The sequence below is a fragment of the Phycomyces blakesleeanus genome, assembly GCF_001638985.1.
Source record: "Phycomyces blakesleeanus NRRL 1555(-) unplaced genomic scaffold PHYBLscaffold_35, whole genome shotgun sequence".
NCBI classification, from domain to species: Eukaryota; Fungi; Mucoromycota; class Mucoromycetes; order Mucorales; family Phycomycetaceae; genus Phycomyces; species Phycomyces blakesleeanus.
The window spans coordinates 263,858-280,924 of NW_017265165.1; the positions used below are offsets into that span (position 1 = coordinate 263,858).

Consider the following 17,067-nt stretch of genomic DNA (forward strand, 5'->3'; position numbering starts at 1 on the left):
AAGAATCAAGTTCCAAAAAAAGAAAAGATTCAGATAATTGAAGATTTCAGCTGATTGTAAGTTCTGTGTATTAGTTTAGCATGTGTAAGTACAAATTTGAAAACATCAGTAAATATTACAGCAACATCCTTCTTTCTTTCTTTCTTTCTTTCTTTCTTTCTGTCTTTATATCTATTTCTCTCTGATTTTTTTAATTCTTTGGATTTGTTTGTATATAATCTCTGTTGATACAAATATTGTCTGTGAGTTATCTGATCAAGAAAAGGTACATTGACCAAAAAAAAAATTGGTGTCAATTGGATATTTAGACTTTACTCAATCACATTATTGCAAACACAACGAACTACAGATCCAATTGCACAATTCCAACACATAATTTTATGTTTTGTAAACAGCACATGATAATAGTAATAAAGCAACCGCACAGAAAAGAAAAGCAAAGAAATGCAAATATATATTATATATATGAATGGGTGAATGGCGGTTTTTGAAAACAAGACAGGTCTGAACCGATTGCTGATATCATCCTTCCCTTGTACGCCACACTTTTGTTGAGATTGTGGCAAAGAACCGAGGATTGCAGTCAACTGTAAGCCCTTTTAAAAGTTCTGTGGCGTAGTCTGAAAAAAAAAAAGAAAAAAAAAGTAAAAAGGTACTATGGAAAAAAAGAAAAAAAAAACTACAAAATGTATTATTATTTATTATCAAACTTTAAACTTCAAAAGATTGTATGTTGCTACGTAACAGATATAATAATATCTATAGATCAAGTTCCATGGAAACAAAGCATAAATATATGTATATATGTATTTCTTTTTAACTGTGAATTTGAACCTTTGAGATGACCCATTATTTCTTTTTTGTACCAAAGACCTTTTGTGACATTGATCACAAGTTGGATGATTGGTCCCTTTGACCTCCGCTGCAACCCACACAGATTTGCTTGGCATAGAATGATGATGTTATATATATAAAAAGATATATTTATATATCTTGCTAATGCTCGTGTGTCAAAGTATTATCCGTTCTTACCTTTCCAAATCACTTTGGTTAGTTACACCTTCCTGTGGCTCAGCACAACATTATTCCCCCCTCCCTCTCTCTCTCACTCTCTCTCTCTCTTTCTTTCTTTCTTTTGGTCCTTTACCTTGGACCTGACTTTAATTTTTTTTCGGAAGAAGAAAAATTTAAAATAAAAAAAAGTATCTTCTTGACTTAGTCTTAGCTTCTTCCCCTTTTCTTCTTTTGTGGATTCCTCATCGCAATGTCCGGACAACGCGCACCTGTAACAGTACCTTGTAAATACAAGACCGGAAAGGTTCTTGGAAATGGTACCTATGCAACCGTCAAAGGTAAATTAATAAATATATATATGTATATATTGTATTTATCAACCATCAATATATTAATTTTATTTTTCATATATATATATATATATAATCTAGAGGCTATGCATGTAAGACATAGACGCCTATATCCCTTGGGCTCCATATATTTTGCTGGTATCATATTTAACCAGCCACACAACTTTGTAGATTGACACCAATAAGTTTTATGCTGTCAAAATCATCAACAAGAAGCTTATGGAAGGACGTGAGCATATGATACGTAATGAAATCAATATCTTGCGCAGAATATCCGAAAACCACAATAACATCCTCAGCTTGGTTGATTATTTCGAAACCCTCAACAACCGTAAGTTCTACACCCTATCTTTTAAATATACTTTACTTTTTTTCTTTTTTTTTTCTCGGTCATGATTTTTTTTTAAAAATAAATAAATAAATAATCCTGGTTTTGGTTTTGTCTTGGCAACAAAATGAATTTTTAGTTTACATAGTAACCGATCTTGCATCGGGTGGAGAACTATTTGATCGGATCTGTCAAAAGGGTAGTTATTTTGAATGTGATGCGGCAAACATTGTCCAGACTGTGTGTGATGCTGCTGCCTACCTTCACGACAATGGAATCGTTCACCGTGGTAAGCTCTTAATAATTAATAGGTATATAGATATATAGATATATATATTTATATGTATGTATGTATGTATGTATGTGTGTATGTGTGTATGTGTTTTGTCATTTATTCACCTGTATCATTTATTTAGATTTAAAGGTAATATATAATATTATATATCTATCTACATACATAAATGACAACTACCATACTCGTGATTGAGTTCAAACAGAACCAAAAGTCTAAAGAACCTTTTTGGTAACAATCTAGCCCGAGAACCTCTTGTTCAGAACCACCGATGAAGACGCTGATTTGCTCATTGCTGATTTTGGTCTTTCCCGAATCATGGACACCGAAAAATTCCATATGCTGACCACAACTTGTGGAACACCCGGATATATGGCAAGTAGTACCTCTCACCAACCCACAGATACTTTATCTATATACATCACCTCATCTAATTGAATCAAATATTATAGGCACCCGAGATCTTCAAAAAGACTGGTCACGGGAAACCAGTGTAAGTCCCAACCCAAACCAATCAAGAACAATATTTGACAATAAACGAACGAACAAATGAAAGAAGCGAGTGAATAATAGCAAAAAAAAGTAACTGACCGTGATTTCTATACCAGTGATATGTGGGCAATTGGTGTGATTACCTACTTTTTGCTCTGTGGATGCACACCTTTCGAAAGAGACAACAACATTGACGAGATGAATGCTATCATGCACGCAGACTACACATTTGATGAACAATGGTGGTCAGGTATCAGTGAAGAAGGTAAATATTATACATATCTATTTATCTATTGTGTTTGTGATTAAATGTTTTTTCTTTAAATATATATATATATATACGCATATATAGCAAAGGATTTTATTCGTCGATGCCTTACCATTGACCCTGCCAAGCGTATGACTGCTCATGAAGCCCTTCAGCACCCCTGGTTGGCTTCGACACATATCAGCAAAACCGAAAAGGTCGCACAGGATCTTCTGCCCAGTGTCCGTGGCAACTTCAATGCACGTCGCACATTCAAAAAGGCCATTGACATCGTTCGTCTCTCTTACCACATTGGCCACAAGCACTCTGCATCGACTGGAAGCGCCAGTAATTCGGATGATGAAGAAGGTAATGGTGGTGTCGTAAAGCCTGTCAATGAGAATCCAAACCAAGTGTTGAAGCAAGATTAAAAAAAAATAGTAATAGTAATAATAGTAATAGTAATAGTAATAACTAGTAATAATAATAATAATAATAATAATAATAATTTGCATGAAAAAAAAATTGATAACGATAATGATATCAATAGTAATAGTAATAATCAAGAAAAAGACAATTGGAAATTAAAAATTGAAAATTGAGAATTGAAATCCCCTTGTAATCTCTTCTAATTGTTAACATCATTTTTGTAATTTAATATGAATCTGAGTATGTATATCTATATATAAAAAAACCTCCTTTTGTAATCTCATATATTGTATCATGGATTTGCTTTTATCAATAAGTACTGTGATATGGATCCACTATATGAGCTGCCACATTCTGTTGTACAATCTTGTCTTGTCTCATGCAAAAAATAAAAATAAAATATTGACGTGGGACATGACATTACCAGCTCTTGGCTCATAGGTATATAGTTGTGCACCCTACTATTCCTTGTAGAGAAATCCTACTGTAGGTACTCTGTAGGTCTAGTAAGCTATTCCACTATATGTATAGGACATGTATCTATATATATATTTTTTGGAGTAGTAATCCTTATTAAGATCATAAAGATAGTCGAATAAATCTGACCATGTTGGCTCTTGTTGTACTACTATTCTTTCTTTTCTTTTTTTTTCTTTTTTTTTACTTGTACAAATCATCCAATAATTTTAACAGTAGGCTTAATATGGAAGTGAAAAGGGATGGGATATTATGGAATTTGGATTAGATTGGACTGGATGGGGGAAGATACAGGGCTCCAAGAGACAATTACATTATTATTTTTAGCTGGTTCTTGCAAGGTAACCTTTGTCAAACACGGCCAAAAAAAAATTGTAACACATTTGCAATTCTGTTTTATTTTAAAAAATATTCATAATTATATAATCATAGCCTATAAATCGCCCGTACTTGCCCATCATTTTTTTTCTCTCTTGTTTTAATTGTCCTTCATCTATTCCATTCTATCCATTTGGTTTTGTATTGGCTTTTCTGTTAACTTAAACCATGGCCTATGTTAGTGCAGCACTCAAATCACGCGTTCGTCGCCCTCAGCTTCTTCAAAAAGTAATGCGTGCCGAAGACACCCTTGGATTCTTTAAATCAGGGCAGTAAGTAACCCTTTTTTTTTCTTTCTTGCTGTATATTATTGGATTTATTTGATGAGGAGAAACAACAATATATATATATATATATATATATATTTATGATCGTACTTTTGAACTTAGATACATGGGATGGTCAGGATTTACAGGCGTTGGATATCCCAAGCTTATCCCACTCGCCTTGGCAGATCATGTAGAGAAGAATAATCTGCAGGGGAAAATGAAATTTAACTTGTTTGTTGGCGCTTCTACTGGCGCAGAAACTGAAGACCGTTGGGCTGAACTAGATATGATTGATCGTCGATATCCTCATCAGGTTGGCAAGCACATCAAACAAGGTATCAATGAGGGTCGTATTAGATTTGCAGATAAGCATCTTTCCATGTTTCCTCAGGATCTTGTCTATGGTATGGTATTGTATTGTATTGTGTTTCTTTTTTTGGTGTATAGGAGAAATCTTGGCTTATAGTTATTGCTGCTATTGTTACTGCTGTTATTAATGTGTGTATGTTTTTTTTAAAACAAAAAAAAAATAACTATATATATTTATATATTGTTTAGGTTTCTATACCAAAGACAGGCCAACAAATAAGCTCGACATAGTTATTGTTGAAGCTACGGCTATCACTGAAGAGGGCTGGATTGTACCTGGTGCGTCTGTTGGTGCTACACCCGAACTTCTTCAGATGGCAGACAAAATCATTGTCGAGGTCAACACTCGAATCCCTTCTTTTGAGGGCCTACACGACATCTCGCTCTGTTCTCTGCCTCCTCACAGATCTCCTTATCTCATTATGGCCACTGAAGACAAAATTGGCACAGTTAGTAAACCAAACAATATAATAATAATTATTATGGAAATCGTTTTGCTGGCATTGATTGTTTTTTTTTAAAAAAAAAAAATTCTAGCGTGCAATTCCTGTAGATTCGGATAGGATTATTGCTGTCGTAGAAAGTGATCACCCAGACAACACTGGCCCCAACCATCCTCCTGACCAAATGTCGGTAGATATCGCAAGCCATCTGATTGAGTTCCTGTCGCATGAAGTTAAAATGGGCCGCCTTCCAAAGAACTTACTGCCTCTTCAGTCTGGAATTGGAAACATTGCAAACGCTGTTATTGGTGGGTTAGCAGAAGGTCCATTTGAGGATGTTCGGGTGTAAGTGATGATGAACTTTAGATAGAAAAGTATTTGTATTATATGGCATGATCTTTACCTATCTAAATATGTAAAATACATCGATGCCTTATCTTGCATATTTTAGGTACACCGAGGTTCTTCAGGACACATTTTTAGACTTTTTTGACTCTGGAAAATTAAAATACGCCAGTGCTACATCGATTCGCTTCTCACCCGATGGCTTCCATCGCTTTTACGATCACTGGGGGCAGTACAAGGTATAAAATAAAGTTAAATTAAAAAGAGAAAAAAAAGAAAAGGTGTGGCTGGTGGTATCAGGGAAAAAAGAAAAATAAGAAGATTTACAACAGAGGGCCAGAAGCTAATCGTCTAGATTCTGTGGTTAGGACAAATTTATCCTGAGATCTCAACAGGTCTCGAATTCTCCAGAGATCATTCGTAGACTTGGGTGTATTGCAATGAATACACCGGTTGAATTTGATGTAAGATTCCAAAAACAAAACAAAAAAGGGTATATTCTGTCTTTCCAAACCTAATTGACTTTACTTTTGGGGGTGTGCTTTCGACAGATATATGGTCATGGTAACTCAACTATGGTGTGTGGATCTGCAATGTTGAACGGACTTGGAGGATCTGCCGATTTTCTGCGCAATTCAAAGTACAGTATCATGCACACACCCTCAACCCGTCCTTCCAAGATAGACCCTACTGGTATCTCTTGCGTGGTTCCATTTGCTAGCCATGTGGATCAGACCGAGCATGATCTGGATGTCTATGTAACCGAGCAGGGACTAGCCGATTTGCGTGGACTGTCTCCCAGAGAGCGTGCCCAGACTATCATCAACAAATGTGTGCACCCAGACTACAGGGCCCAGCTCCAGGACTATCTCGACCTTGCTACAAAGAAGTGTCTGGCCAATGGAATGGGTCATGAACCTCATATGCTGGACAAAGTATTCAAGATGCATATCAATTTGATGGAAAATGGAACCATGAAGCTTGATTCCTGGTAGCCTTGTACTTTACCATTCTGACCTTTGTCCTTATCTGTTTTTTTTTCTCTTTAAAAAAAAGAAATTCTTATGCCCAGTTTCATTGGAATAGACCATGCTAGATAACTATTAATAAAATAAAATAAAAAGGAAATGGATTTATTTATTTTTGGACGATTTTCTCAGAGCCTGTGTAGGTTGATCAGTAGTGTGGTTACTTGACGGAGCTTTATCCGAATGTTCTCCAGATTCAAATTTCTTTGTACTGATACTTCTTTTTTGGTCATTACTACAAAGTTAATATCTCGGCTTAACAACGAATATTTGTCTTACGCCCTTGATTGTCATTACCATTCTTCTGTTTATTGAACTGCGCTCACGCTAATGCTACTAATAAGAATTATACCAATTCTATTGCTATTATAGTAACAAACAAAAAAAATCACCCTTGGATTTTCCAATATTCAAACCCGACATTTGGCATTGGATGGGAGATAGCATCAAATAAACTTTTCTATTGCCTTTTTTTCATTTTATTCTACTTTTGGTATTTGTGGTGATTATGGATGTCGTGAACCAACTTTCTTCCTTGTTGAAATTGGCATTTGACCATGTAAAGTCAAATTCCAGAAGAAGAAGAAGAAGAAAAAGATCCGAGCTTATTACAGGTTTATTCTGGGATATTCAGGGACAAATGTGTGCCTTTGATTTGACGTTTAGAAGCATCTATTTGTTTGTCTGATTTATCAGGGGGGGGGGGATATAACCAAATCGGTTGGACAATGAATAAAAGCATAAAAAAAAGTGTAAAATTAATAAACTTAATATGCGAATTTTGTATACAGCTGATCCTTATGCCTATTACTGTTCATTTTCGTCAGTTTTTCTTGTTTCCCATTTGCCAGAACGTTTGTCCATATTTAGGCTACTTATTGGCACAAGCAGTTGTTCTACCTCATCAAGTATTGTAACAAATGTCTTTTGAAATTCAATTTGTTTTTTTTTCTGCCTCCTTTGTCTGAACAACGTTCTCCTGCCGAAGCTCCTCGACTTTCTTCTTTCTTTCTTTTTTTTTTGGTTCCGGATAATACTTGGAGGTATACACCTGTATTTATTAATTTATTTGTTTTGATTGGTTGATTGGTTGGTTTGCGGTTCCCTTTTTTTTGGACAAGTATTGTGCTACTACTTTTACTTGTGCTTCTATTACCTGTAGGAGCTACTTCTTTGAGGCTAGGCTTAAAGTGTTGAGTGGTTTTGTCTATTTTTTTCTTTCTTTCTTTCTTTCTCTCTCCGCAGAGATGTTTACAGGCTTAACGAAACCCAGGTTTTGTATTACAACCAGCAATGTTGTATTTATCTCGGGAGGAACATGAATTGGGAGAAAAATGAATGCCATTTAGGGCAATGCATATGGCATCAAGCCAGATGCCTGTGGTTTTTGGGCATCTCAGCTTACCCGTGATATGAAAACACAGGAGGAGCTAAACTCAAATATGCTTGGGCGTGGGCGTGGGCGTGGGCGTGGGTGTGGGCGTGAGCTTGTGCTTGTGCTTGTGCTTGGACTTGGGGTCGTGGTGGTGAGTTATTGGGAGGTGGTGTGGCTGGTACTCGGTATTAGCCTCAAAAAGTGTTTTGCGACGATCATTTGAGCTTAGATGTCCTTGGACAGACAAAATATTATAGGGGTAGTCTGGGTGGACTGGTGCTGGATAGTTTATATTATCCTCAAGACAATATATTTGATGCGTGTTTGGTGGGAAGGGGGAAGGGGGTCCCTAATACTCATATATTTAAAGTAGTTTTGTCTTTATGAAAAAGTCATATATATATAATTTTGTCACCAACATCTATTACTCGAACAAAAGCTGTGTCTAATAACTTGACAATATCTTATCAATGACAAAAAAAAACATATATATATATTTTAGCTATACACCAAGAGATTTGTTTCTTTCTCCCTTCTAAAGGGCCCGCAGTCTTACTGGAAGGTAATTCATAGCCCTTCTTAACTGATGTATTCTAATGGACACACAAGTATATTGGGTATCGTCCTGTCGAAACAAGCTTATCGGGACAATCAAATGAGTCTATTAACCCCAGAACATGTATGGTACTTGAGTGGGGCAGACTAACTGGTCACGGATCTATTATGAGGAAGGATGCTCTAGTTATATAGCGTTTATGACTGGTTTAGTAATTAGCAAAGGCTATTATTCTAATTGGAGGCGTAGTAGCAAGGGATAATAAACTACTATTAAGAGAATGCGTCAAATAATATTTATAACTAGACGTATTCGGATGAGAATAAACTGTCAAAAATTAGGAAAAAGGAAAGAGTTTTTAAGGAGGTAAAAAGGTTGCTTTGTGTAACTATACTACTCTTTTTCTGATAATTGCCTTTACTGTCAACTGCTCTTCTGCTCCTTCACACTCACTTTAATCTCCTCACTCCACCTTGTCCTTTTTCCGTAAGATGGCGGCCACTAACCACCATACCCACCGTCTCACTTCCGGTATCTTTCAAGTAAAGATGCTTATAAAGGAATTCCCATCTTAGCACCAAAAGTGAGAATGGTTTTTCAATCTTTTACTGAGTCCTTGACTGTACTGTATTGCACAGTTTCTCTTCCGTGGTAAGTGGAACAGTTTCTTGGCTTTCAGATCTACGTCCACAGGCACCAATGAACGGTGTCAAAAGCTGGGGTAACAGTAGATATGCCGAATCTAGAAATATAATAAATTTTACAAAAATCATTTTGTAATGTGATTATCGATTTACCGGCAACTATGTATGTGTTTTCTAGGCGTGTCTCTGCTCGTTGGTGAATCGGATCCTAATAAAGGTCACCCGTCTTTAACACGCGAGCATAATGAAGACTGCCTAATACATCACAAAGGTTTGTTAAAGCTTACATAAAAACAATTCCCACTTAATGTAATTACCATGTGTACCGGTTGCAATGTGAATAAATCTCTTTTTATAATCACAAACTGCCATCAAACTCATGATGGTGTTTTCTCTACGATCCGCGTAAATGTCACCAGAATTTTCAGTGGTTGGTTTCTCGATAGAAATAAGCTTTCCATCCATGGAACCAATTACTTGTTTCAATCTTTGCTTGCTACTTTTTGTTGGTTGCCCAAAGCATGTTGTGATCCCCCAGACTCGTTCAATTGTGTTTAGCCAAGTTATGACACTGCAAATATCAATAGTGTTCATAATAAGAATAAATCTGTCAGTGAAAGTGTTGTAACTTCCATAACCACACCCCAACTATACCCAAATTGAGTGATGTAAAATATCCAAAGAACAGCTGCTACCGGTTTCCACACAGGCCAAGCCAGTTCATTTTCATCACATCTTCTGTATGATTGACTACTCTTCCGATATGATCTATTTGAGGAGTGTCACTCAAACTTGAGTGCGTGATACGTCACCAAATTGTGTCCCATCCGAGTCAATTAATTCTTTTTCTTGTAGATGTTGCCTGAATATGATCAAAGCTATCATCGTATATGCAGAAGAAGACGTTGTAGTTAATCAACTGTAAGATTTTCATCCTTCGGTTGACAAGTCTTCTTTGAAAAAGCATATACATGTTGTTTAACTATTCTTTGGGTCTTTGTCTTTTCTTATTAAATCTTTCTAGTACTTGACCATCTGTATTATATGCGTCATGTTTTTCTTTGAAGGCATCGCGAATATCCTTAAGACTCTGTTTAAGGAGCTCTAAAAGAATATGCATTTCGTTGTAGGTGATGAGTTGAATGATGTTGTTTTTATTCGTGATCGTAGATAGATAGAGAGATAAGGATGTACGCAGGTGGTATTTTACTAAAGTACTCAAATTACATGTAACAGACCAGCAATCTTACGGGGACGACATTTCTTGTTATGATATTATGTATTAAGTAGCGTGTTAGGTAACTATTTTATTATTCTCCATATATCCAGTAATACATTACAGATAATATAAAGCTTTAAGTATACTATTGCATATTTAAGATGGTGTTTTTACACTTGACCAAAGTCACTATTTTGTCTTATATTAAAGTATCTTTAGTATGATATATATTGAGTCTTAGGGACCAGATAGACTTATTTGATACTAAGCAGCAAGTCGCAATTTGTGGTCCAGTAAAATTAAAACATCGTTTCCCATCAAAAAAGGTAGTGCCCATAAGAAAATGCTGTCCCCCTAATATCAGTGCCTAATATTAGCATTAAAATATTATCTCTACAACTAAAGTAGCACCAAGCTCTTCAATTGCTTTTGATGGTATTATCAATGCATACAAGACATTTTCTTCTCTAGATAATTATATATATTTTTACTACAATACTATATTAAAGAAATAGAAGAGAAGCATTTGTTTGACAGAAAAAAAATCAAGTTACTTAGTGAAATATATAAGACTAACTATATATATCTTTTCTTTCGCTTTAGTTTTACTTGATTTTTTTTTATAATCTACATTAACAGTCTTTATTTTATTTTTACATATCTAGAGTTTTCTGGGCTACATTGCTAATACAAGCATGGTACTAATTTCTTCTATAATAGTAAGCAATATTTTTTGTAGAAATTGCAACTACTGTAATTGAAACACTTCTGTCTAACAAGCCTTCAGACAGTCACCCTTTGTCTTTGAGATATATTGTCACTATTTATTGTAAAACTATCAAAGTACTGAGTATTGTTTGAACTGACAAGAAAGAACATTCGAATGATATTTATTAGGACATTACCTGTTTGAAAAGACTATTACTCTTCAGCAGATTGATTATATCATTAGTATTTTTATCATTACTCTTATAATATATCAATATTTAAGCAGTTTCAGATTTTTTAAAATATATAATCTATTAGAGAAGTTTGTGCTCTGTACAACTTTGAAAAAAGTTATTTCACAAAGTCAATAGAATATTTTTTTGAAGTTTAAAACTTTTACAAAGTTTTTATAAATAAGCTACTCATTACTTAATTTATTAACTAGATATTATATTGACTAAACTTGCAGATATAACATTAAAATAAAAATAAAAAAATATTTCTTTTGATGATAAAACAGTTTTGTTTATATAAGTCTTATTTAATATATATATATACACTATGAATGAAATCGGTGTGGCTGCCACTAATGGTAGTGGATATGCCACTAATTTATTTTAATTAACCAATCAAATTGGTTCTAGAGTTTGGTAAAAATATTAAAAAAGGTAAAAAAGATAAAGTTGTATTTAAGAGCGAAATAACATAATAGAAATGTCTTTTTTTTACATTTATATCATATAGAGAGTATAGCAACTTGATTTATTTATTTTTTATTTGAAATCGTAAAACTTTTTTTTGTCTCATTGTCAAGATTGTTGTATTTTGACAATATCACTAATCAATGTAGCAAACCAACTATCTTTTCCACTAATTTACCAAAAGTGCGGGATTTAAATTGTTTTTTTTTATATTTTATTTTGCTCAAATTTTTACTTTGCATTTATTTTTCCCTTTCTACGTAAATGAACATCATCTTGAAGTTATTTTTTAGAATAATGGGAAATCTTTATAGCTACTTTATACATCTAATTTACATGACTTGCTCTCTATTTTACTTTTACCTGTTTTAATTTGCTAAAATAAAAGTATATTTTAATTATCGAAAAAACAAAAAGTTATTTTTTATTGCTTGTGAGAGGAGTAAGACATATTCCTGTTACAATAACAGAGACTTGTGTTGAATTTATCCCAACAAGAACAAATAAGATACCGAGTGCAACTGCAAGAATAAATGCACTGATCAACTATCTGTGGAAAAAGAAACAGGAGATGGATATCAGCATATTCTTAGAAGAGCAAAAGCTCATTCAACTGCAGTTCCACATGTATACAAGGCAATGCCGACGTATTATGTGTGAAGACGGCATTGTAGAGACGAACTGAGGAAGATTGAGTAGTTAACAAAAGTTGTATTACTCTTTGAGACTCAAGAAGTTAATTTTGAAATATCAATTTGCTTTACACAAATTCAGAGGTCAATGAGTTGCTGTTCTTCTCCTTCAAGAAGTGATGAAGGCTGAACACCAAACAGAGAAGTGACAAATCATACATATTAAATTTAGTGTCATACAAGATATTTCATTAATATTTTTCTTTATTAAAAATATGCTGACAAAGTTAAGTAGAGAAGTTCAAGAAGAAGAGTTGAGGTATGTATAGATTGTTTAAATGTAAAACTTAATACACTGACTAAACTATATTTTTAAAAGTAGCCTTGGTGAGGCAGAAAGTAGTGTGGCAGTCTCACCACCAAGAAGAAACATGCGGAGCCATCAAATTTATTTTTTTGAACTTCCTGTTATTTCTGTCTTCCAGAACAACAACAAAAAATTCTCTTTATAATCTCTTTTTTTTTATTAATGACAAATCGACTCATTTCCTCTACTTTCTTCTATTACTTTTTCTATAATCATATTCAAACAACATGCACCACTCAAAATTCAAGACACTTTTAATATAAAATTACTATAGTTGTGTTTTGATTTTTAAAAAAAAAGACTAATGCAACTAGAAAAACATATTTTTTTACAGTTTTTTTTTCAAGCAGCTACTATATAATATACTCTCAACTTCCTTTCATAAAATACAGTCAATGTAAGTTACAATCTTATTAAAGTGATTTTATATAAGGTATACTAAATAATCTAGGTAGTTATTAATGAGTAGATGTATCTAATTACTTGGGGCATGTGCTGCAGTATGTTAGCTACTAGACAATCTTTGAATGCAAACAAATTATAAGGGTAAGCTTACTAGACTATATGTATTTACTTTGTATATGTTGTAAATGAGTATTGACTACTGCTGTAATTGAAAATAAGTCTGAAGAAAATAATATAAGGTCTCAGCTATTTCAGTCAAAGGTGTCTACCAATTACTTTATTACTTAACACACAGGTTTATCATGCATGATAGTGATTATATTTCATATGATGATATTACCATAATATGAGATATATCAGTGGATTATTATAAGCATAATTATTGTTGTAAATGAGTATTGACTACTGCTGTAATTGAGAATAAGTCTGAAGGAAATAATATAAGGCCTCAGCTATTCCAGTCAAAGGTGTCTACCGATTACTTTATTATTTAACACACAGGTTTAGCATGCGTGATAGTGATTATATTTCATATGATGATATCACCATAATATGGGATACATCAGTGGATTATTATAAGCATAATTATAACTCATAAACACATTTACTTTTGATGTTAATACTTCATTGGGACTACACACATTTATATAATTAATCATACATTAATTATCCCAAGATCACGTTGCTCTGATTAAGGCTCAGATAGGATCGATTACCTGACCCCAGTCATATAATTTTCCCAATCCAAAACAATATAAATAGCAGTAGTAGTTCAGTGTAGGAACCTGGTCAAACTTTGATACAAAATCTTTCTCAATAAACAAAACCTACACAAGTTCTCACGAATCTTCGTTCCTAATCTCAAATCTTCAATTCTTCCTCTTAAAAACTTCTTCAACTTCAACCACCACAACATTTTTTTTCGTGAACTACCATGAACCCCTCTGCTGAGAACTATCCCGCCGCCATCATCCCTGCTCATGATGAGGATGCCATGTCCGTCATGACTGAGGAGGACCTCATCGCCAGTCTGAGTGACAACATCTCCTTTGCCAGCTCCACCCCTGGACAATTTGTCGCTCCCTCTCCCCTTCGTCCCTTGGTAGCGAATGCTGCTACAACAGTCTTGTCTTTGTCAGAGAAACTTAGACTAGAACTTCAACAGCATGTAGAGGCTGTCAGCGCTGCTCACGCTATGAACGATGAGCAAGCAGCTGAATTAGCCCTTAATAAGGTCAGACGCGTCAAAGAAATGATAGATATAGAAATAGCATGCAGTCAGTACCTTTCGCCTTCTGTGAAAGTTGTAGAGAAGAGCAGTCGCACTGGAGGGTTGACTCTTAATAGAGGAGATCTTCCTAAGTTCCAGTTGGCAGACGATGTGATTAGATCCTTCCCGAATGAAGAGGTCTTTCACTCAGTAGACCACTTCCTTCGCACCTTCCAAAAGGTTATTGAGTCGTCCCTTCAGGACATTGAACTAGTTTGGAAGAGATTTTTGCCGCTCTGCTTGCCTCATAGTGACGATGGATGGGTAGAGATGGATTTGAAGAAGTGTGTAGATTGGAACGCGGCCAAGATCTGCTTTACAGCAAGACATGGATCGCGCTTGGTGACATCCCGTTCGGTAAAAGAGGTATTTACCATGGTAATGCTTCCTTCTGAGTCGATTGGAGATTACTCCAAGAAGTTCCTTCAGGCTGTGTATGATGCCGGCCTCCCCAAAAACGATGCTCGTGTTGCCGACCGCTTCCTCGCTTCCTTGACTAGGCAAGTACAGACACTCTTGCGGCTCACCATGACCAGATTGGACTTCAATGGCGAGACCAAAAGAGATTGGACTGTGGAGCAGTTGACGCAGATTGGCAGAGACATCCTTGGCGACGACAATCGCATGTATGCCGAAGCTACCCAGCTCATTCCTGGTGCCAACATGCACACTGAGAGGAGAATGGAGAAGAAGAGAATGGAGGCGTATCCTCGCAAGAAGGTGCACTCCAGCAACAACCAGCAGCACCGAATCAGTAAGCCGGAGCGTTCCTTCTTCTGCTCGCACCATGGTAAGAATACTACACATGAGTCGAGCAAATGCTTCACCCTGGCCAACAACAAGGCCAAAGTAGCTGCCCCCACCAAGCGCAACCCCTGCAGGCGGTGTGGAGAAAACTACTTCCGTGGCCACGTCTGTAAGGACAGTGAGCCAGTCCTGATGGTCTCGCAGGTCCCTGCCAAGGAGAAGTCTGAGCAAGTGCTCAAGGCGATCCAAGACAGTGTCGACTTGGAACTCGAAGACATGTCTTTCGACTGTAAGTACCTACTTGACAAAATTGAGAGAAGGGTTAAAGCCAATGATGCATTTAATCTAACCACTCCTATTATTGTAGAGAACCACAAACTACTTGGAATGATTGACACTGGCAGTGCACGCACTTTCATTAGTTTACAATGTTTGAATGAAAATTTAAATATAAATAAAATAAATTCATCAAATGGTTCCTTCACTTTCTTGTCAAAGAATAGTGGTACTAAGCGATTGGGAAAAACTGATCCTTTAAATTTTAAATATGTGAATGGAATTACGTTTAAGCATGCACCCGAGGTGTTAGAGTTTAATACAGGATTTAATTTTGATATTCTTCTTGGAAGAGATATCTTAACAAAAATGAACATCGGATTGATTAATGTTGCATACGATATCGAAGGAGAATATATTCATTCAGATAACGCTAAAGACTATGCCACTGTGTATGAGAATCTAAATATCGATAAAGAGAAAAAGTTTGAACCGGATAATTCGCCAGCTGGTACGGAAATACAGCGAGCAGAATTTATTCAGTCAATTCAGGCCTCACTGGATGAAAATAAGAAAATCCCAGTCGAGTCCTCTTGTCCTTTATCAGAATCTCTAATTAGATTACCCACAAAAGAAGGCGCCACAGCTTATAGACGTCAATATCCTATTCCCCATGCTCTACGACCAACACTTGATAAACGAGTAAAAGAATGGCTTGAGACAGGCACGATTGTCAAGTCCAAGACCAATACTTCCTTCAACAGTCCTATGTTGCTTGTGTCTAAAAGAAACAAAGCTGGAGAGATTGTGAGTCACCGAGTTTGTCTAGATGTGCGATTATTGAATCAGATCCTACCTCCCACATTCAACTATCCAATTCCTAAAATCCAAACGATATTCCAGAATTTGAGTGGAAAGAAAATTTTCACCACATTGGATTTATCGAATGCCTACCATCGTTTCAAAGTTGCACCTGAAGATGTTAATAAATTAACATTCACTCATTTAGATGGGCAACAATATAGCTTCATTAAAGGCTGCTTTGGCTTGAAGATGCTTACATCACAATTTCAACATGTCATGGCAACTTTGTTTGATAAAATTGACTGTGTGCAGAATTTTGTTGATGATTGTATTGTGGCTAGCGAAACATTTGAGCAGCATGTTAAGGATGTAAAAATAGTGATTGATAGATTGACATCGGCGAAGTTGATTCTAAACTCTGATAAATGTGTCTGGTTTCAACATTCAGTGCGATTGCTTGGTTTTGTCGTCAATGAGACAGGCACCAAGGTTGATAAGCGAAAGTTGACAAACGTTGATAAATGGCCTATTCCTAAAACTGCGAAACAAATTCAGCAATTTATGGGTTTGATTAATTACTTCAGAGACTATATTCCCATGATCTCGAAGGTGGCTGAACCTATTTCACGATTAAGTCATGCCAACAATGTAGCTGAGCTATGGACAGATGAGCAGACAAGAAGCTTTAAAGCATTAAAGAACATACTGCATCAGGATTTAATTCTTCATTACGCAGATATGTCACGTGAAATGTATGTGGCCACAGATGCTTCCCTTATGGAGTAGCCTGCCTGCTTTTTCAGCGCGACGATCAAGGGCGTGATAAGTATATTAGTTTTGTGTCAACTTCCCTGAGCCCATCCCAACGGCGATGGAGCACCACCAAAAGAGAATTGTATGCA

The 17,067-nt window shown here is 35.6% G+C and overlaps 5 protein-coding genes across 5 annotated transcripts; 4 read left to right on the forward strand and 1 right to left on the reverse strand.

Annotated features, from left to right (window-relative positions):
- Positions 1-1,264: 1,264 nt before the first annotated feature.
- Positions 1,265-3,154, forward strand: PHYBLDRAFT_152360 (hypothetical protein; the record flags this gene model as incomplete). Its single annotated transcript, XM_018432892.1, has 9 exons — positions 1,265-1,352; positions 1,446-1,456; positions 1,536-1,695; positions 1,832-1,981; positions 2,109-2,116; positions 2,228-2,363; positions 2,437-2,477; positions 2,558-2,741; positions 2,829-3,154. The coding sequence occupies 9 exons, from the start codon at positions 1,265-1,267 to the stop codon at positions 3,152-3,154; spliced, it is 1,104 nt and encodes a 367-aa protein (XP_018284599.1).
- Positions 3,155-4,175: 1,021 nt separating this feature from the next.
- On the forward strand, positions 4,176-6,565 carry PHYBLDRAFT_40046 (hypothetical protein; the record flags this gene model as incomplete). Its single annotated transcript, XM_018440139.1, has 7 exons — positions 4,176-4,279; positions 4,397-4,680; positions 4,835-5,094; positions 5,183-5,433; positions 5,540-5,672; positions 5,802-5,897; positions 5,985-6,565. The coding sequence occupies 7 exons, from the start codon at positions 4,176-4,178 to the stop codon at positions 6,426-6,428; spliced, it is 1,572 nt and encodes a 523-aa protein (XP_018284600.1). The 3' UTR covers positions 6,429-6,565.
- Positions 6,566-6,969: 404 nt separating this feature from the next.
- PHYBLDRAFT_175111 (hypothetical protein) lies at positions 6,970-8,586 on the forward strand (the record flags this gene model as incomplete). Its single annotated transcript, XM_018437409.1, has 5 exons — positions 6,970-7,020; positions 7,253-7,369; positions 7,811-7,987; positions 8,339-8,398; positions 8,446-8,586. The coding sequence occupies 5 exons, from the start codon at positions 6,970-6,972 to the stop codon at positions 8,584-8,586; spliced, it is 546 nt and encodes a 181-aa protein (XP_018284601.1).
- Positions 8,587-8,997: 411 nt separating this feature from the next.
- PHYBLDRAFT_175112 (hypothetical protein) lies at positions 8,998-10,156 on the reverse strand (the record flags this gene model as incomplete). The annotated part of the gene is made up of 3 exons (XM_018437410.1): positions 8,998-9,134; positions 9,324-9,684; positions 10,064-10,156. 3 exons carry the CDS (start codon positions 10,154-10,156, stop codon positions 8,998-9,000), a joined length of 591 nt encoding a protein of 196 aa, XP_018284602.1.
- A 4,790-nt stretch (positions 10,157-14,946) lies between these two features.
- On the forward strand, positions 14,947-15,568 carry PHYBLDRAFT_160595 (hypothetical protein; the record flags this gene model as incomplete). The annotated part of the gene is made up of 2 exons (XM_018434211.1): positions 14,947-15,378; positions 15,453-15,568. A coding segment is annotated over exon 1 (416 nt), but the record flags the coding sequence as incomplete, so codon positions are not given.
- Positions 15,569-17,067: the final 1,499 nt, after the last annotated feature.